General features: G+C 35.9%; 1 protein-coding gene across 4 annotated transcripts in view; it reads right to left on the bottom strand.

Moving 5' to 3' along the window:
- STAU2 (staufen double-stranded RNA binding protein 2) overlaps nucleotides 1-21651 on the bottom strand; it is a 291840-nt gene that overhangs the window by 131768 nt on the left and 138421 nt on the right. For all 4 annotated transcript variants that reach the window (XM_077752437.1, XM_077752435.1, XM_077752434.1 and 1 more), the window contains one exon: nucleotides 16871-16931. In XM_077752437.1, coding sequence (XP_077608563.1) covers nucleotides 16871-16931 — 61 coding nt within the window. The remainder of the gene's footprint in view (nucleotides 1-16870; nucleotides 16932-21651) is intronic.

Here is a 21651-nt window from a genome sequence, read left to right as displayed (position 1 = left end):
ACATTATAAGTTATATATATATATATATATATGTATATGTATATATAAAGTGAGCAAGCACTAAGCACTAAGGCAAGTACTAAAATGGCTACACAATAAGATAAATTCAAAAAAAGTATAGATAATCAAAGTAGAATTCTAAAGAATGATCTAGTAACCCACAGAAGGCAAGAAAAAGAAAACAACAACAAATAGATAAAAAGAAATAAAATGGCACACATAAACCCTACCATACCAACGATTACATTAAATGTAAATGACCTAAATACATGAGTTAAAAGGAGCCTGGCAGAGTAGATTAAAAATTATGACCCAACTACATGCTGTCTAAATGAAACTCATTTCAAATATTATGATATAGGCAAGTTAAAAGTAAAAGGATAAGGAAAATAAGGTATATTTTATAAGTATTAATCAAAAAAGAACAAGACATTCTATTTCAAAAGATGACATAGGAGATCTGTTAATCCACCTTCCATCAAACAACCATAACTGAAGAGTATTAATAATAAAAAAAATTTAAATCTCTAGAAATTGTTCCAAGTACATACAGCAAATAAGACATTTTCCCATTTGGCTGGACTCTGTCCTCAGTTCTTAGGAGGTACTCTCTAAATCCTTGGAATTTCCTGACAGGCCCTTGGACCACATCAGAGTTTATGCTAACCAAATGATTCAAGATGGGTGATGGCCATGTCAGGAAGACATGTGATTAGATGCCTGGAGCTTTGAATCAAATGATATCAGCCAAATTTCTGAGAAAGAGAGAGAGCTGGAGACTGGTATCAAACTCATGGCCAATGAATGATTCAATTATGCCTATAAAATGAAAGCTCATAAAAATTCTAGACAACTCTGGAAACTTGAGTGAGCCCCCCTGGTTGGCAATACCCTGCATATTACCCATCGCGTGTGTGTNGAAAAGATGCATCCTGACTCATGGGAAAAGGACACTGGAATCTTTGTGTTTGGGAGCCTCCCAGATCTCACCCTATATGTCTCTCCTTTTGGCTGGGTCTGATTTGTCCTTTTTGTTATAACAATTCTATAATCTTGTATAAGGCTTTCCTGGATTCTGTGAGTCATTCTAGTGAATTATTAAATCTAAAGAGTCATGAGAAGCTTTAAATTTATAAATAGTTGGTCAGAAGTGAGAGTGGCCTATAAATCCCCTACTAGCACCTGGTATCTAAAGTGGGGGCAATCTTGTAGAGAACTATGCCTTTAAACTGTGACATTTAGCCTAACTCCAGGTTTTGCATCAGAAGTCATTATACATTTAATCAAGAAAAATCTAACAAATCTCAGTAAGAACAAGAGTCTGTGGCACTGAGCCATGACCCACTTCCTCTCCCATATGCAGCAAAGAAGATGGTGGGGAAGGGGGGTGCTCTGTCTCTCCTCAATCTCCTGTCAAGGAATATGGCATTTCACCAGGAAGGGCAGACTATCAGAATATCTCATATCCCCAGCTCCAAGTTGAAAAAGCTAAATTCCTCATGTGGCCATGAAGTCGGGCAATCTCTTCTTCCATGCAGCCACCACTCACACAGTGAAGGCTCTACATAAGCACAGCAGGCTGAGAACACTTGGGAACTGACATCGCTCTCCTCAGCTTGCTCATAGAGGGAGGTTCATGTCAGGAAAGGCAAGCCAAGAACAACAGAAACTACCTTCCCTGTCCAACACGCTGATCATTTATGAAGAGTGTCACTCTCAGAGAAGTGACCACTATCCGCATTCCCAATGGAAGGCAGTGACTCAAATCCAGCTCAAGGGGTGAGGGTGTCCATAAAAACAGAGCTCTAAAGCTCCCCCAAAGGAAATTAGTTTATTTGAAATGAATTGTGGGTAAGTTTAGGCCTAAGGGCACTCATGAAACATTGGAGATTTTGGAGGTTAAAAATTCACAAGAGTCTGCTAACTTCATGAAAACAGCAGGAAGCTACACTGTAAACCTACCAGTTTCCCAGAAAGAACCAGGAAAAGAGATAGCCAAGAAGAGCTAGGGTCAAAACCTGAGATACTGGCCTCAGAAATTATTCTGAAAAGGGATCCGAATTTAACTGGATAAGACTGGGTGCAATTTATGTCCCAAGAAAACCATAGGACTATATGACAGCAATTAGTGGAATCCAGAAGCTAAGTGTTAAATCAACAGATGTGTAAGACTTTTTAACAGAGATCAGAAAAAGGGCAAAATAGAGCCCTACTAAATCCACTATCATCCCATGTGACCATGCACATATTAAAGACTGCTCCTTCTGAGAGGTGACATCAGCAACTTCATACTGCAAGAGAAACAGACTTCACAAAAATAGTCTAGCTTTTCATCTAAGAATAGGCAAGGATCCCCATTTTTGACACCTCTATTCAATAAGCACTAGAAGTCCCAACCAGAGCAATTAGGCAAGAAAAAGAAATAGAAAGCATTCAAAGTACAAAGGAAGAAGTAAAATTATCTCTGTCCATAGAATGTATGATCGTACATGCAGAAAACATGAGATTCCACAATCCAACTGTTATCATCTAATATGTAAACACAGCAATTAACAGGACATAAAGTCAACACACAAAAATCAGTTGGATTTCTATACACTAACAACAAGCTATCTGAAAAGGACATTATGAAAACAATCCATTTACAACAGCATCAAAAAGAATAAAATATTTAGAATTCTCTTAACAAAGAAGATGAATATTTGTACACTGGAAATTATAAAGCACTGCTAAAAGGATTAAAGAAGACTTTTTTTTTCATTAAATAAATGTAAAAAGATCCTATGCTCATGGATTGTGAAATTTAATATTATTAAAGTGTCCATACAACCCAAACAATCTACAGATTTGATGCAATCCTTATCTAAATACTGCTGGCATTTTTTACAGAAAAAAATATTCTAAAATTCACATGGAAGTGCAAAAGACCTATGAGAGGCAAGTCAGTGTTGAGAAAGAAGAATTAACCTGAAGGCACCATGCTTACTGATTTTGAAATATTACAAAGCTATAGTAATCGAAACACTGAGGTTTTGGCATAAAGATAGACATATAGACCAAGGGAACGGAATACAAAGCCCAGAAATAAATTCTCACACATATGGTCAGGTGATCTTCGACAATGGTGTCAAGACTACAATGGGGACAAGACAGCCTTTTCAACAAATGGTGTTGGGCAAACTGGATCTCTGCAAGCAAGGAAATGAAATGTATTTTATACCATATACAAAAAAGTCAACTCAAAATGGATTAAAGATTTAAACATAAGACCCCACACTATAAAACTCCTAGAAGAAAATGTAGGGGAGTTTCATAACATTGGTTTAGGCAATGATTTCTCAGATTTGATATCAAAAGCATAGGCAAAAATAGACCAAATGGGATTATATCAAATGAAAAAGTTTCTATATAGAAAAGGAAACAATCAACAGAGTGAAAAGTCAACTTATGGAATGGGAGAAAATATCTGCAAACCATATATCTTATAAAGGGGTAATACTCAAAACATACAAAGAACTCCTACAACTCAACAGCAAATATATTAATAATTTGGTTTAAAAATGTGCAAAGAAAGGACTTGAACAGATATTTCTCCAAATAAGACATGGTCAACACGTATATGAAAAGATGCTTGACATCGCTAATGATCAAGGAAATGCAAAACAAAACTTTAATGAAGAATGACCTCACACCTGGTAGGATGACCATTACTAAAAAAAAAAAAAAAAAAAAAAAAAAGGAAGTGTTGATAAGGATGTAGAGAAATTTGAGCCCTTGTGCAATGTTAGTGGGAATGTAAAATAGTGAAGCCACTGTGGAAAATCAGTATGGAGATAACTCAAAAATTATAAAAAGAACTACCACATGAGAAATAGCAATCACACTTCTGTGTGTTTACCCAAAAGAACTGAAAACAAGATCTTAAAGAGATATTTGCACTTTGTGTTCACTGCAGCTTTATTCACAACAGCAAATAAGTAGAAATAATCTAACATATACCAGTGGGTGAATGGATAAAGAAGAGTGGTATATACATATGGTAGAATATTATTCAGCTGTAAAAAGAAAGAAATCCTGTCATATATAATAACATGGATAAACACTGAGAACATTATGCTAAGTGATATAAGCCAGTCACAGAAAGACAAATACTACATGATTCCACATATATGAGGTATCTAAAATAGTCAAACTCACAGAAAACAGAAAGTAGAATGGTGGTTGCCAAGGACTGGGAAGAAGGGAAAATGGGGAGTTGCTCTTCAGTAAGTACAGAATTTCAGTCACGCATGATGAAAAAGTTCTAGGGAATTTGTTGTACAACATTGTGCCTACAGTTAACAATACTATACTATGCATTTAAAAATTTGTTGAAAGGGCAGGTTTCATGTATAACATTTTTTTAACCACAATAAAAAAATGAAATTTAATTTAAAAATAGTAAATGTCCTATGTACCAATAATGAACAAGTGGAATTTGAGGTTAAAAACACAATACCATTTACATTAGCACCAAAAAAGGAGATACTTATGTATACGTCTAACAAAATATGTAGAACATCTATATGAGGAAAAGTACAAAACTCTGATGAAGAAAATCAAAGACCTAAATAAATGGAAAGATATTCCATGTTCACAGATAGAAGACTCAATTGTCAAGATGTCAGTTCTTCCCAACTTGAACTATAGATTCCATGCTATCACAATTAAAATCTTAGCAAGTTATTTTATAAGTACTGACAAACTGATTCTAAAGTTTACATGGAGAGACACAAGTCCCCAGAATAGTCAACACAATACTAAAGGTAAAGAACAAAGTTGGAGGACTGATGCTACCCAACTTCAACACTATAAAGCTACAGTAATCATGATAACGTAGTATTGATGAAAGAACAAACAGATCGAAGGAAAAGAGAGAATCCAGAAATACAACCCCATAAATATAGCTATTGATCTCTGACAAAGCAACAAAGGCAATACTATGGGGCAAAGACAGTCTCTTCAACAACTTATACTGGAATGAATGACTGGACATCCATGCACACAAAAATTAATCTAGACGCAGACCTTATTCCTTTCATAAAACCAGTAGACCTAAATGTACAACCCAAAACTACAAAACTTCCAGAAGAGATTATGAGGAAACCTAGATGAGCTTGGGTATGGTAATGCTTTGTAGATGTAACATTAAGACAAGAGCCATGAAAAAAACAATTGATAAGCTAGACTTCATTAACATTAAATTTTCTACTCTAAAAAAAGACAACAGTATAAGAAGTATAAAGTAAGTCACAGACTGGGAGAAAGTATTTGCAAATGATACATTTGATAAAGGACTTATTATCCAAGATATACAAAGAACTCTAAAAATGCAATAATAAGATAACAACCCAGTTAAAAACGGGCCAAACACCTCAACAGACACCTCACCAAGGAGAACATACAGATGCAAAAAGAAAAAAAAAAAGAAGATAAACATATGGCAAATAACCATAAGAAAAGATGCTCCGCCTCATATGTCCCAAAGGAAATGCAAATAAAAATGAGCTACTACTACATACCTACTGAAATAACCAAAATCCAACATACCGACGCCACTGCCAAATGCTGACGAAGACACAGAGGTACACGAACTCCTATTCAGTGCTGGTGCGAATGCAAAAATGGCACAGCCAGCCACTCTGGAAGACAGTACACTTAACTACGCAGTCCAGCAATTGTGCTTCTTGATATTTATTCAAAGGAGTTAGAAACTATGTCCAGACAAAAATCTGCACACAGATGTTTATAGCAGCTTCATTCATAATTGCCTAAACTTGGAAGCAACCAAGATGTCCCTCAGTAGGTGAATGGATAAACGGTGATCCACCCAGACAAAAGAATACTATTCAGTACTAAAAAGAAATGAGCTATCAAGCCTTGGAAAGACATGAAAGAATACTAAATGCTTATTACTATGTGAAAGAAGCCAATCTTAAAAGAATATGTATCTATGATTCCAACTGCATGATACTCTGGAAAAGGAAAAAAAACTACAGAAACAATGAAAACATCAGTGGTTGTCATGGTTGGGGACAGAGGAAGAGATGAACAGGCAGAGCACAGAGGATTTCTAGGCCTGTGAAAATAGTCTGTATTATATTATACTGATGGATATATATATACCATTACACATCTGTCCAAACCTATAAAATGTGCAACACCAAGAATGAACCCTAATAAGGTAAACTACAGACTTGAGTGATTATGATATGTCAATGTAGACTCATCCTTTGTAAAAAAAGAAAAATATGAACCCATTCTGGTGAGTGACGGTGATAATGGGGGAGGCTATGCCTGTGTGAGGACGGGGGATACATGAGAAATCTCTGTACCGTCCTCTGAATTTTGCTGTAAATCTAAAACTGCTTTTAAAAAATATTTTTTAAAAAAAATAGCAAATTAAAAAAATGTCCGACATTTTGTATTAGCACAAAGTATAACAAAGAAAAGATAACAGAAGAGTGGTAAATGTACTAGACTGAAGCCTCCCTATCTGAGTCCGAGTTGCAGCAGCAGATAGCCTTTTTACCTTGCTTTCTTGATTTGTAAAATGAATCAGACTCGAGGAACTTGAAAATCTCTTTCAGCTCTAAAAGCCTATGAATCATCTTAACACAAACCAGAAAGCTTGGAATAAAACAATACACTTGAATAACATCACCCAAAAAGCCTGTTGAGTGTTTTTAAAAATGGACTATTACTAAGTTTTTTAAGTCTTAAGAAAAATCATGTAATGCAGATGGCTGTTCCATTGTTAAAACAAACATTTCACATGCTTTCTCAGCCATTTTAGTGTTTTTACACGATCCACCCAAATATCAAACTGGTATCTGAAACAATAGTTTGGACAATTTCCATGTTATGAAACATCCTAAACGTTTTTTAAAAAAGATTCTGGTAAATGATATACAAAACATTCTTTCAAGAAAATGTATACTTAATTTTAGTGGACTTTCTTAGGGGAAAAAACATTTATTCAGTTTTTCCTTAATATCAGCAAGTGATATATATGGATATAAATATGTTGTGTAGTGGCAAACACGGACCTTAGAATCAAAAGACACAAGTTCAAGTCTTTACTACCTCTAACTAACTTACTGTCCCTCAGGCAAATTAAAAAAAAAATCACCCGAACCTCAATTATTCTATTTGTAAAATCAGAGGTTGGACATTCTCCAACCTTTTCACACTTAGGATTGCTTGCGTTGTTTTTCTTCTATGCACACCATATCTCCTGGATCTGCCTTTCAGACAGACTGCATTTATTTAGTAATAATAAATCATATTCCTGTTTCTTCTACCAAAGACTGCCAATCTGAGAGTCAGAACAACTTGAGATATGAATTCAGAGATATATTTCTAACTCAAAGCAATAAATCTACCAAGAACGAATGCAATATTTCTGTTAGGTTGTTGAAATACCAATAATGACACCTATTATAAATCGAGTCCAGCAACACCAAGCTGAGAACCACAGGTCCAAATGGTCTCTAAGACAATCAACACAGTGAGGGAAAAGCAAAAGTACTACATTTTTTTCATTTGTTCAAATGAAACCAACAATATCAGGTACTGTGCTCTCATGCTTCACTTTTTGGATCAAAATAATTGATTCCCCCTCCGTCAGATTACACTTATTTTTTGTTTTCCCTCCTTTTCTTATTGAACAGGGTGGGCAGGGGTGGGGGTGGTTAACCATGACTATTATCTTTCAGACTGATAGCTTTCCAAGAAGCAGTTTCAACTTTACCAAATTTTATTGCAATCACAAGTAATATAAAAACTAATACAATGAAGTGAATAAGTACTTTCTGAATAAATGAAAGAATAAACACTACATCCATTACATGCAGAAGTCATCACTGCCTTACCGAATCTTAAACCGAACAGCCCTCAACCATACAGTTGCTTGTTGTTTCTTTTCAGTGTGCTTAGTCCTACCTCTACTCCTCTCACTTCTCATGTCAAGGGGATTTTTATCTTTTCAATTACTTGTACTCCACGTAGTATGTAATAGAAAGATCATGGGCTGAGCAATTCTTCATTCACATTTGTTTTAAACAGAGCTTTCAATTTATTCATGTTAAAACACAAAAAAGACTCAATGATTAAAACTGGTGTATGACTAAATAGAAGATGAATAGAAAAGAATGGAAGTCCAGAATAAAACTAAATACAGAATCCTGGGGCACCTGGGTGGTTCAGTCGGTTAAGCGTCCGGCTTTGGCTCAGTTCACGATCTTGCAGATCATGGGTTCAAGCCCCATGTCGGGCTCTGTGCTGACAGCTCAAAGCCTGGAGCCTGCTTCAGATTCTGTGTCTCCCTCTCTCTCTGCCCCTCCCTGCTTGTGCTTTGTCTTTCTGTCTCTCAAAAAATAAGCATAAAAATTTAAAAACAGAATCTTAGTGTATGATAACAGTAAAGTTTCAATGCAGTGGGGATTAGAGTTGAAGCCATACTTACAGTATAAATCCCAGATGAATCAAAGATTTAAAGACCAAAAAAAATGAAACTATGAAAGTTTCAGAAGATAACATGAGAGTATTTTTTATAATCTCACAGTGGCAAAAGCATTATTAACTATGTCAAGATTACAAATGCTATATGACTATAAAAGAAAGACCATTCAAATATACTAAAAAAAAAAAACCCAAATTTAAAAGAAAATTTCACCATAAACAAAGAGAACTTGAAAAATAGTGGCAAGTCATATTATAAAGGCACATACACATATACTCTCTTATCAAATAAGAAAGAATAAAAGACCAACAATCTAACTTTAAAATGAGCAATAGACAGGACTATGCCACTGACATAAAAAGTATAGAAATGGCTCAGCGATATACAAAAATACAGTTAATCTCATTCACAATAAGAGAAATGCAAAATAAAACTACACTGAATACCATATTGCAACAGATTGGCACAGATCCAGAAGTTTGACAGCACACTGTGTTTCTAAAGCTGTGGGGAAACAGGAAATCTCATATACTGCTGGTAGGAATGTAAATTGTTAAGTCTCTACTGAGTATAATCTGGCTACATCTATCAAAATTATACATGTACATGTTCTTTGACTCAGTAATTCCACTTGTAGGAATTTATCCAACAAATATACTAACACACATGTAAAATGATATGTGTATGAGGTTTTACCCAGCAGGATAATTTATAATAGAAAAATAATGTAAATAATCTAAATGCCCACTGGTTAGAAACCAGTTAAATAATAATAAAGGGCCATACATATCAATATGGAAGGTTCTTCAGGACATATGAAGTAAAAAGAGAAAATTGTAGAATAGTGTGTCTGGAATCCTAGGGGATAAAATAATATGCACTTGAATTTGCTTTTCTATGTATAAAAAAATTCTGGAACAATACAAAAGAAACTAGCCAATCATAAGTTAACTTGCTTGGGGAACAGGGTAAAAGCTGTACTAATTAGGAAAAAAGTAGGGGAAGACTTTTCACTTTTTGTACATTATTTGTTTTTAGTAAAAATAAAAAAAGAAAAATAAGATTAATGATATAATTGAATTTGAACTAAACTCCAACTAAATTCACCACTGAAAATGAAAGGTAGAAGGTTTTAAATGTCTGTTAGTAGCAGTGTGGAGGGCTAGATAGTTTGAGGGGCTCTCGGGTTATTCCATTACAAAACACTAGTATTTCTGTAAATCTGAACTTACACGTAGCCTGCAATACACAAATTGCACTGCCAGGTGTGTTCCCCAAAACTCTTACCCACACGCACCAAGAGACAGGTTCAAAGATATTCCTAGGAATACTGTTTATAGCAATAAAACCCTGAAAATATCTCAACATGGCTCAAAACACACACACAATGGCTGAGATACAATAATGTAACAAATATAATCTTACAAGTGGGAGAAAAAAGTTGTAGAAAATAAATATACAGTCATTTTCTTTCTAAATCTTTGGATTAAACAATTAAGTCTTTTGGATTTAAACAATCACTGTTAAGGATTCATACTTATTTGGTAAAGTATGCAGTACAGGGTGAGGTGCTACATACAAAATCCAGAGAGTGACGCCCCGCTGCGGAGACACGTGGGAGGCCAAGGGCCGTGAAAGAGGAGAATGGAAACATAATGGTATTCATAATGTGCTGATTCTTAAATTGAGTAGTGGGTTCATGAGTGTTTATTTTATTATCATCTGCATAAATGTGCTAAATACTTTATGCATCAAGTTGTATTTTTCCCCTAAAGATGGTAACACACAAGCTTAACATTTCTTAGCAAACTGTAATACTGCACTGGATTCTGAAAACTCTATCTTTTGGGACAAGCTGATGAATAAGTAATTTTGAGCATTAACTTTATTTTCTTCTTATTATTGGAGAGATTCTTCGATAACAGAGAAAATCAATTAAGTAGTTAACACTTCAATTTTTAATCTCTGGGTGACTTTCATCTATATGTCATTACTCTGTTCTCTTCCAGTTACAAAAATGCTAGACTTAGAAACCTTTCAATCCCCACAGAGTTCTGAGAATAAAGAGCATATATTTCAGATTTCCAGAACAAACCTCCATACTTAAAATTTCAGTTACACTTTAAAAAACTACAAATTATCTCTTCTTTCAAAAAAAGGTCATATAAGGTTCCCCAAGGGACTTCAGTTTGTAGATAACTGCTACCCTACCTGCTTACACTATGTGCTTAAACTCAGCCAGATTGTACAATTTAAGCCAACGTTTGTGAGTGTTTTAACTATATATTTTTTCTGATTATAAAGCCAGTATATATTTATTATGGAAAAAATCTCCATTTTTCCATATCTTATAGTTAAGCTTTGGAAAGAAATGTGCCTAATCTTTGTATTCTTGTTTCAGAAAGTCCGTGCTAATTCACAATCCTACTAGCAGTATCTGAGAGCCTGTTTCCCTAACGTTTAGATTTATCATTCTTAAATCCTTGCCAATTTTTTTGTTTATTTGTTTATTTTGAGAGAGAGAGAGACCACGAGCAGGGAAGGGGCAGAGACAGGGAAAGAAAGAGAATCCCAAGCAGGCTCCACACTGTCAACACAGAGTCTGATGTGGGGCTCGAACTCACAAACTATGAGATCATGACTTGAGCCAAAATCAAGCGTCGGATGCTTAATCAACCGAGCCATCCAGGCGCCCCTCCTTGCCAATTTTTATGGACCAGAAATTACATAACATTTATTTTAATCTGCACTTTCCTGATTACTGAGCAATTTTTCATGATTTAATATCTGTTCTTTTTAAATGTCTCCTTAAGTCTTTTGGCCATTTTCCTATTGGGGTATTTACTTCTTACTTTATTATTATTAAACTATATGTGTCCTTTGTCTATATTTATCTTCTTGCTATATATTCTGTTATTTATGCTATATATCATTTGTCTTTTCATTTTCCTGTGCTGCTTCATGAATTCATTTTTAGTTTTTATGTACCTAACTCCTTCTCTTTCTTCTTCATGCTTTCATCCTTTACTCTTATACTTAAGAAATACTCTCATTCTGCAATCAATAAATGCATCTTTAAATTGCTCATATGGAAACTTAATAGAGGACCATGGGGGAGGGGAGGGGGAAAAACAGTTAAGGAGGGGGAGGGAGGCAAACCATAAGAGACTCTTAAATACTGAGAAACTGAGGGTTGCTGGGGTGGTGGGAGAGGGGAAAAGGGGTGACAGGCACGAAGGAGGGCACTTGTTGGGATGAGCACTGGATGTTATATGGAAACCAACTGGACNTAAACTATATGTGTCCTTTGTCTATATTTATCTTCTTGCTATATATTCTGTTATTTATGCTATATATTTGTCTTTTCATTTTCCTGTGCTGCTTCATGAATTCATTTTTAGTTTTTATGTACCTAACTCCTTCTCTTTCTTCTTCATGCTTTCATCCTTTACTCTTATACTTAAGAAATACTCTCATTCTGCAATCAATAAATGCATCTTTAAATTGCTCATATGGAAACTTAATAGAGGACCATGGGGGAGGGGAGGGGGAAAAACAGTTAAGGAGGGGGAGGGAGGCAAACCATAAGAGACTCTTAAATACTGAGAAACTGAGGGTTGCTGGGGTGGTGGGAGAGGGGAAAAGGGGTGACAGGCACGAAGGAGGGCACTTGTTGGGATGAGCACTGGATGTTATATGGAAACCAACTGGACAATAAACTATAAAAGAAAAAAATAAACTGCTCATATGGTTTCCTTTTTTAAAAAACCATGTATTTCAATCTTTTTGGGTAAAAATGAGTCAAACAAGTTTTTAAATTCATGAAAATGTAAATTCAATCTTTCCTGAGAATATTTCAGAAAAATATACTGTCTTTGTTCATCTGACTAAAGACTTACCTTCCTTTTCCTAAAGTGTATGGGCCCTTAACTACAAACTCCTCTTGTGTGACTACAACAGAGGCGAGCTTAATGCTGCCTCTCCTCTCCTGAGATTCAATGGGCAAGACAAGAGAATCCCATTCCCAGTTACAAAAAGGGCTATAGCTTCTCACCACTCAGCAAAGTCCAACATAGCCACCAATGTATCTTTCTGGAACATTTGGATCTTTCTTCCTTTGCCCAGGGAAGGAAAAGCACTCCTGCCATCTCAGCAGGTGCAGTAATGAGGATGTATCTGTCTTGTTGCCCACAACTGCTCCAGGTAAATAGCCCTCTCTGTATGGGACAAGACTTTATTCACAGATAATCAACCAGGGTGCAAATAACCCAACAATCTTTTAAAAGTAGATAGCTGTAAGTCAGCTACACTCTCAAATTTCCAACACAGTATTTATGTCCAAATAAACAAGGAACTTAATCGCTTAGTTTAATATTTTTTTTTAATATTTTTATTTATTTCTAGGAGAGAGAGAGACAGGGTGAGCAGGGGAGGGTCAGAGAGAGAGGGAGTCACAGACTGAAACAGGCTCCAGACTCTGAGCTGACAGTCAGCACAGAGCCCGATGCGGGGCTCAAACCCACGAACTGCGAGATCATGACCTAAGCGAAAGTCAGCCGCTTAACCCACTAAGCCACCCAGGCTCCCCGCTTAGTTTAATATTTAAATCCAACTGGCTCCAACGAATTTAGCTGTCTCATTACAAAGTGGTTTTGTTAGGGGAGGCACAAAAACAGATTGTTCAAGGAACTCTACCAAAACACTTAAAGACTCTATTAATCTGTTATCTTAAAAGTACAACCCTCACCCATACCCACACAAAAAAGCAGAGGTTCTAAGTAGAGCACACAGCATACGGGAAACAAGCCTACAATCTATCTTAAGCCATGTCACTGGGATGTTGTAGTCTATTGGTTTCAGGACGTATACACAGAGTTTAATAATATATGGATGGGACACAAAAGTGACCCCCAAAAAATGGCAAGTCAACTATAATACCGTAAAGGTCAATAAGAATTCTACCCTATCCCAAAAGTATTTGTCCTGGGTCATCTTTAATGAACCTAGAAGAGCCAGCGTATTTCACAGGGGCTAAATAAAACTTTTTAAAAGGTTAACGGAAAAATACTTATGTGAAAAATGCCTCCAAATAATCTTTTAGTGGGTGGATTCAGCACATACCAGTGAATACCTTTGAGCTTAGTCCAATTTTGAATTAAGCTAGAGTTCACCTTTAAGAAACAATGAACCTGTTTTTAAGTAAAACTCTGTATTAATAAGAAACATGGAATGTGAATACAAAATAAAAGATATTATCAACTGAACTGTATCTAAATATTTTACAAAGTTTTCCATGAGCTGTCAGTAGATCTTTAAAATGCATGATCTTAAAAAAAAAAAAACCTGTTAGTCATTCATCTGTAAAAATCTAGCTTTTTATGTGTATGCCAAGCATAAAATTGCCCCACGCTAAATTTAACACAAACCTCACATTACAAAGTTATGTGTTCTTGCACTTCAACATGACTATGACAGTGATCCAAAGGGTAAAAACACACTTAGCACAGTCTACCTTTTGCTGCAATTCAATACAATGAAGAAAGCCTGAGAAGCATGCAAAAATTAGGTCCATATTTTAAATCTGCAGGCAATCAAGCCAGGAGCCGGGCTATGCAATCACAATCACTTGCAAAACCATTTAAACTATTTTTTGTTGTAATTGTTAGCAGTTTCTTATGACTGTAATCTTAAAAAAAATATCTTCCACTTCAAAAATTAAATGCACATGCACATTAACTTTTTTTGTCTACTTATAGTTAGGTGCTAGCTGTGCCAGGTTAAAATTATCTTCTTTCTCCTTTCCAATTCTGCATTCCCTGCTTTTAATTTTTATACACTATGGTTCCAAGTGAATTTCATTAATATTTATCCAAATAATACTTGGCTAACTACAATTTGTAAAGTAATGTAGAGTTTAATAAAGAAAACACTGTAAAGAGTCACTTTATGATAACATTCTGTTTTTTACAAAGTAATGTTACCTTTTCAGATGTTATTCAAGAATGGTTAACCATTTTACAAATGTTAGATTATTAGAGACACTTTGCATTATAAACTGGTATGCACATTGAATTAAAAGATGTGAAGTTACTCAAAGTTAGAAAATATGCCAGTGGGGCAGGCAGCACTGACAACCTCAAATTCCTGTCCTCCCCCACACGTACCATCCAAAGAGATGCCTGCTCTGACCTTTGCCTGCAAAACTCAACACGGGCATTCTTCCAGGGACAGAAACCACTTAGGGCAGAATATCAACTTAAGGAATTAAGTAGAAAAAGAATTTAACATAAATATTACCATAATATACAAATTTAAATTAATTTTCAGGTAATGGATTTATCACCTGAATGATCAGTTGCTAAGAAACTAACCTCTTCCTAATGTATTTCAGAGGACACGGGGCACCATCAGCACCAGCCCTCAGGCAGCAAAGCAGTTCCAGCTGCCTCCTCCTCAGTGGCAACCTGCAGCAGGGACCACTCAGTGATCAGAGGGAAGGACCCTGGTATTGGCTTTCTCACCTCTCAGAATTTGGAAGGGCGGAGGGATCATATCTTCTTTCAAATACTCAATTTGAACTACTGGAAACCAAAGAAAGTTCTAAAGTGTGAACAGTTCGGTTAAGTTTTACACTCACTCCGAACAGCATTATCACTTCTAACATTATGTCTAAAGCAAATCTTTTACGCATTCTTACACATTTCTGATCACTAAAACTCACTGGCCTCTTTGTGCCATCTCTTCCCCCTACTTGCAAGTAAGTCCCAAAACCCCTTGCATGTTTAAAAAAAAAAATTAACAAACACATAAAGCTAAGAGCCAAAACGTCACTCTTAAATGATGGAGTCTGCAGGCTATCTACCATGTGATTTCATGTTAAAACTATCAAGTTAATAACTATCTGACTTCCATATTCAAATGTATAATGTTTATATTCTTTGAAAAAAAATATCTAGTGCCCAAAGTAACTACTCAAATATAAACTACATATACATTGGTCAGCTGGTATATGAAAAAACATCTGACAGATAAAAAGTGTAAGCATGGAATTCTTGATAAGCCTACAAAGAATTAAGTAATTTTTATTTTAAAAGGGAGGGAGAAGGCATAGAAGAAAATCAACAATCACTATGTGCTTACTAGTAATGGATACCATGCTAAGTACTTTATATAAAACTAAAATCAATTTAATACTTCTTATACAATCCTGTACCAAATAATTATACACCTGTATATTCAAACATCAAAGGAATTAAATACAAACTCTCAGAGAATCTTGAACTCATTCCATTTTTTTCTTTGAACTATGTGCTAAGCCTATCACATTCATCATTCATATATATATATTGCACACACACATACACATATAGGCCAAATGCTCAGAGTCATATTAAATTATTTAAATTATTCCCAGAAAGTAACTCATGAATACAATTACCTCACTGAAATATTCTTTTCAAGAGGCTAGTTTTGATGATCCAAGATTCAATTCTCATAAGAGTGCTTTGATAAAAGTTTGTTGCTAATTTCATTATATATCAAGAGATAAGCTGTTAATATCAAAGAATACCGTTCATTATGACAATTTACATATTTAAGCTTAGTCAGCTTCCAGAGGTTGTAAGGAAGAGAAAGAGTTAGAAAGGAGATAAATTTGGCTTCACTGAGGACTTCAGTCTTCACAGGCTGGCTATTTTGTTTTTACTGATTTACAGTAAAATGGTCACATCAGTGAAAACAGATACTTTTTGGGAGAGGTGGGAGGAAGTTAAAGGAAGCTAAAGGTGCTTCCACAGCTTGGTCATGTACCTTTGAAAAAAGAAATAAACTGGAGTAGATTTTTATGTGTTGACAACACCATAATTGGAATGAAACTGCTCATGATTTTATTGTAAATTTAATAAAATACTAAAAATTCTAACAACTCAGTACAATGTGAAAAATGCTTATTACTATGTTAAATGAAAACAGTACAAACTTTCATGTATATTATAATTATATAAAAATGTGTGTGAACCTAAAAAGAACTGAAACTTGAAACAGTTGATTTAGAGTATAATGGACTTACAGATAATTGCTTTATGTTTTGATTCTTTGATAACAATGTTGCAATGAAACAACTTAAAAATTAGATCATTACCGTGTGGAGTAAATGGTAGTAGGTCTGCAATGACTAAACCATGTTAAGAACTTCAGTGCTTATGTCTTCTGTCAATTCCAGGAAAGCAAACACCACAACTTCCTTGTCTTCCCCGCAACATCTCCAACCCAAACAGATCCAATAAATACCCAGCGCCAGACTAATAACTGAACCAGTGATGGACCAAGTGTTAACCAAGTGTAGTTAACATGAAAATGAAAACTTACTGTTATTTGTTGGTTCAGGAAACCCAGGCTTTGGACCACTCCATCCTTTGTTTTCTCCTGTCTGAAAGATTAAGTCAATTGTTTAAATCCAGAGAAACAGATTTATTCAAAAAGAAAAAAAGTTAACTAATCAATTAGAGCAAGCGCAAAAGTCTCTCACATAACTATTCTGCTTATTCTCTCCCTCTCTAACCCCAGGACTGTGGACACAAAAGTAACTAGTATGAACGGTATCATTTCTTCCTTTTCTACAGGAGAATCTATTCATATGTCTCCTGCTTTTATCTGTTCATCTAATTTTACGACTTAAGTAACCAAGAGAGTCCCATATTCAGTACATGTATTATATACAACATGGGCTCTATCTAGATGGTTAAAAAGTAAACAATTCTTATTCAAACAGTAAACAATAATAATCATCACAATTACTGAAGTGACTAAAAGAGCTGCTTGTGAGGTCAAATTAAAAACAGAAATATCACTGTGTCTGTTCTCTACAAGTTCTGTGACAAGGGTCATGCAATATTGTTACTGACATACACAGAATATTGAAAACTAAGTCCAAACTTTAAGTAAAACCTGTAATATCCTAACTTCTGTCAAATGATTTGATCTCTGTTTTGGATAGAAATAAAGATATTTTGTAGTAGTATTTTAGTCAAATTAATAAGTGTCTTTAACTGGTTATGTTCTCTTTGTGTGGCGCTGGTATTATTGATATAAAGTACTCCAAGAGGAGGAGATATATTCCTATTATAATCAGCATTTTATATTTAAATTATCAGATGTCAACGTTCAAATGGATAAATCAACTCCACATATCAGCATGAAATACAATTCTAGCAAATAGATTACCGCTGTGAAAGGACAGAGGAAGAGTAAATGTTCGTAAATGCAGTTGGATGTTGATAGAAGACCTGGGGAGACCCCAGTTCCACATTCTCTGTGCTCTACAACACGAGATCACTGAGGGACACTAGAAGTTTGAGGAAAGTGTAGTAAGGAATGAGACACCCAAGGGAGAGGAAGAGCAGACAGATTAGAAGAATGCAGATTCTCAGGCAGAAGAGGCTCAACTGAAGTTGGTAATAATAAATTTAGCATTTCATTCCTCCTTTCATCCTACTTATAACCAAAGTTAAATATTAGATTATATTCCCTATATCTAATTTTTTACCTTCAACTAAATCTCAAGCCTATTGCTCTTTGACTTCTACCCCAACACTCTAATAAAACTCCCTTCATAAGGTTTCTGCTTAAACATAACAGAATGAACAGAAGGAGTAATCTCTCTCTCTCCCTAAACATCTCTAAATTGATAACCCAATATTCCATAAACTCTCTCTCCCTGTCTTCTGCCCACCTAGCCCCCAAACAGAGTATGAAAGACGTCAATAGCAGAAGAGAAAAGCCTACCAAAATCTGGAACCTGAGAAACAGAAACACAGGTTGTAACTGACCTAGCAGATGTGAATAGGCTAAAACCAGTCTGAAGAGTGAGAAGCCAACTAAGACCAGGCTCCTGACCTACAAGGAATGGCAGAAGTAACACAGCGACTAGAATAAAACTTCCAAAAAAGGTTCAAAATTTTCAACGTTTCCAGAGCCATAAAAGAAATATTATACTCACTAAACAAGACTAGGATACTCTAAAAAAGGAATATTCTGAAAATGAAGAAGAGCTCTAGGAAGTCAAAAATACAATAGTCAAAGTAAGTAATTTCAAAGAAGGACTGGAAGACACAGTTACAGAAATCTCCTAGAAAACAGAACAAAAGCAGGTAAGGAAGGATCAGAAGACTATCCATACAACTAGCAGGCATCCCAGAAAGCAACAAAAGCAAAATGGAAGGAAAGAAATTATCAAGGAAATAATATAATAAGAAATTTCCCACTTAAGGAATATGAATCCCTAGATTGAAATCCAAATGTGGTGGAGCTCAGGCCTCGCTTCCCCTCCAGCCCCCTCCCCTGGTCCCTTATCCCTGGGGACATTTGTCAAAAAACAATAATAAAAGGATTAAAAGAAATCCAAATGCCCAGCACAATTTACCAAAGAACATACATATCAAGTCAATCATCCACGAATTTCAGAACCCCTAGGAAAAGAAAAAAGTCAGAAAAGCATAAAGAAGGGGAAAAACATAAAAGTTTCATATATAGGCTGAAGGCTATGGAGTTTCAAAAGTAGTCCTGGGAGGTGGAAACCATCGGTGTGATGCCTTCAAAATACTGTGAAAAAATTATTTCCAATTCAGAAAAACTATTAATTGTGTGGGAAATAAGAGAGATTTCAGACTTACAAGATCTCAAAAAATATTTCCTTCTCAAGTTATCTTCTATCGGGAAGCTACTAAAGTATGTGCTCCATCAAAATAAGTAAATTAAGAACAAGAGAAACCATCCAGAAAATAGGCAACTCAACAAGGGAGAGAGGCAAAAAAATTTTCAAAATAACAGTGGAGAGAAGAACCGAAAGAGTAGCTCTGCAGCAGACCTATCAATCAATCAGTCCAAATTAGAAGAGGAGGATAAAGAGCTCCAAGATTTAAAAAAAAAAAAAAAAACAACTAAAAAATTACATGATGTGTTTACTTGGCAGAGAGTCTGAGGTTAAGTTAGAAAGGTGCAGAGAAGTATACATGTGAAATATTTGAATGAGAGTTAAGTCTTCATTTTTCATAGGAAGAACTCAAATACTATCTAAAAATGAAAAATTTAGAAATAGCAATATGAGCGACCGACAACATAAAAATAATAGAACAAACAGCTGAAGCAGGTGGTACGTGGTGGCCTCAGGAAAAGAGAAGCAGAAATGGCCAGTAGCAGGGCAGAATAGCATGGTTTTTTATTATATATCCTGAGCCCTTATACTACAAATCTTGAATAAATCTTGACTTTTTATGCATATATGAGTACTACTTCGACCGATATAATAGTCAAATATAAAAAAGAGTGAAGGAGGTGTCTGGTGGCTCAGTCAGTTAAGCATCCAACTCTTGATTTTGGCTCAGGTCATGGGCTCTGCGCTGGTTGTGGGGCCTGCTTGAGATTTTCTCTCTCCCTCTGCCCGTCTCCCCGACTTGCACCAACTCTCTCTTAAAAAAAAAAAAAAAAAAAAAAGAATGAAGCATATGTCAGTTATGTGTTGTTATAGAACAAACTCCAAGATACAAGTGAAATTTCAAGATCTGAGTGGAAAAGAAAAGCAAGATGTAAGAACAGTATACCTTGAAAAGGTGTAAAGAATGTTCCACTTTTCCTTAGAATGTAGAAACATATCAATGAGAAAGCACCAGAGAATGTAAAAAATCATAACTTGACTTGAACCAGCAATCTGAGATGGTAAAGCATGTAAGTGAAGTGAACTCTAGAGTGACAAACCCCTCTGGGGAGAGGCAAGTCTCACAAAGTGTTCCAACACCGGCGAGCACAGAAGGAAGAGATGAATGCTGTAAATGCAGGTGAGAAGAAAGTACATGAAATGCCAATAAATTCTAAAAGACTGAGTGTGGGCTAGCATAGTAGTTTAGAAAAACCAGGATCTTCTGGCAGAAGCTCTTGTCCATGGGCCTCTCCTGAGCACTCAGGAAGACAAGCCGAGGAACAACTGGAAACCAGAGAGAGCCTCACTCAGTGGAGCAGGTATGCAGCTGGTGAGTGGCTGCCACTGGAGTTTTACAGACTTCTCTAGACTTTCTTTTATACAAAGCAAAAAGCTCAAGCCACTAGAGAAAGGGAAGAAACAAATCTCAACTGCCTCTGGGGTAGAGACAAGAAATTCTGTTGCCCCCAGAGGCTTAGGCAAAGACTCATTGCTTCTGGAAAAGGAGTAGAAGCAAAATCTACCTGCCCTTGGGGAAAGGGGTAGAAAACCCTCCTGAGAGCAAGATCCTGCACCAGTATAAAGCAGAGGCCTGAAAATGCTGACAAGGGGACAGGACACTCTCTTGCACCCAGGAGCATCCAAAGTCAAGTGTGGCTACCGTGGGGTAGGAAGCAGGAACACTGATAAAAACCCACCTCCAAGACCCAGCCACACAAAATCTGCCTGAGAATGAGCCTGGGGAAGAAAATCAAGAACTATGTCCCCATACCCACCACCTTAATAATCAAGTAATAAGCAACAACAGGTGACTGCAGAGTATGCAGATGGTCCTTACCCCTTGGCACAGTGCAGAAGGACTGCTGAAATGTAAGGGTGGTGCAGAAAAACTGAGGAAAAACCCACCCCAAACCTCACCTCACACAAAGTACAGATGACAGCGTACCACTGCTGAAGGAACTTGAAGTCAGTAGTGATGACAGCAGCAACAAAACTCAAAATGAGCTCGACTACTGACAAGATTGATGCCACCCTCCCCACTAACAGTCTGACAGAAGAGACATGCCCATTTCTCAACATAAATACTAATTCAGCGTCCATGAATTTCTCAATAATGTACATTATTTATTCAAAAATTACGAGACATCCAAAATTACAAGAATAACCCATTGTCAGAAGATAAAGAAGTCAACAAAATGGGACCCAGAGAGGACCCGGATGCTAGAATGACAAGAAATAAACTTTACAATATCTATGACTATCAGGTTAGAAGATATAATGTAAGAGACAACATGTATAAACATATGGGAATTTTCAGCAGAGAGATAGAAACTACAGAGCAAAAGCAAATGGAAATCCTGGGGGAGAGTCCTAGATGAAACGAATGCGGATGTCGTCAGTAACAGATGAATACAGCTGAAGAAATGATCAGTAAAACTGCAGATAAATCAGCAGA

The sequence above is a fragment of the Crocuta crocuta genome, unplaced genomic scaffold, assembly GCF_008692635.1.
Source record: "Crocuta crocuta isolate KB4526 unplaced genomic scaffold, BGI_CrCroc_1.0 scaffold141, whole genome shotgun sequence".
Lineage (NCBI taxonomy): Eukaryota > Metazoa > Chordata > Mammalia > Carnivora > Hyaenidae > Crocuta > Crocuta crocuta.
This window is presented reverse-complemented; position numbering and strand designations above follow the sequence as displayed.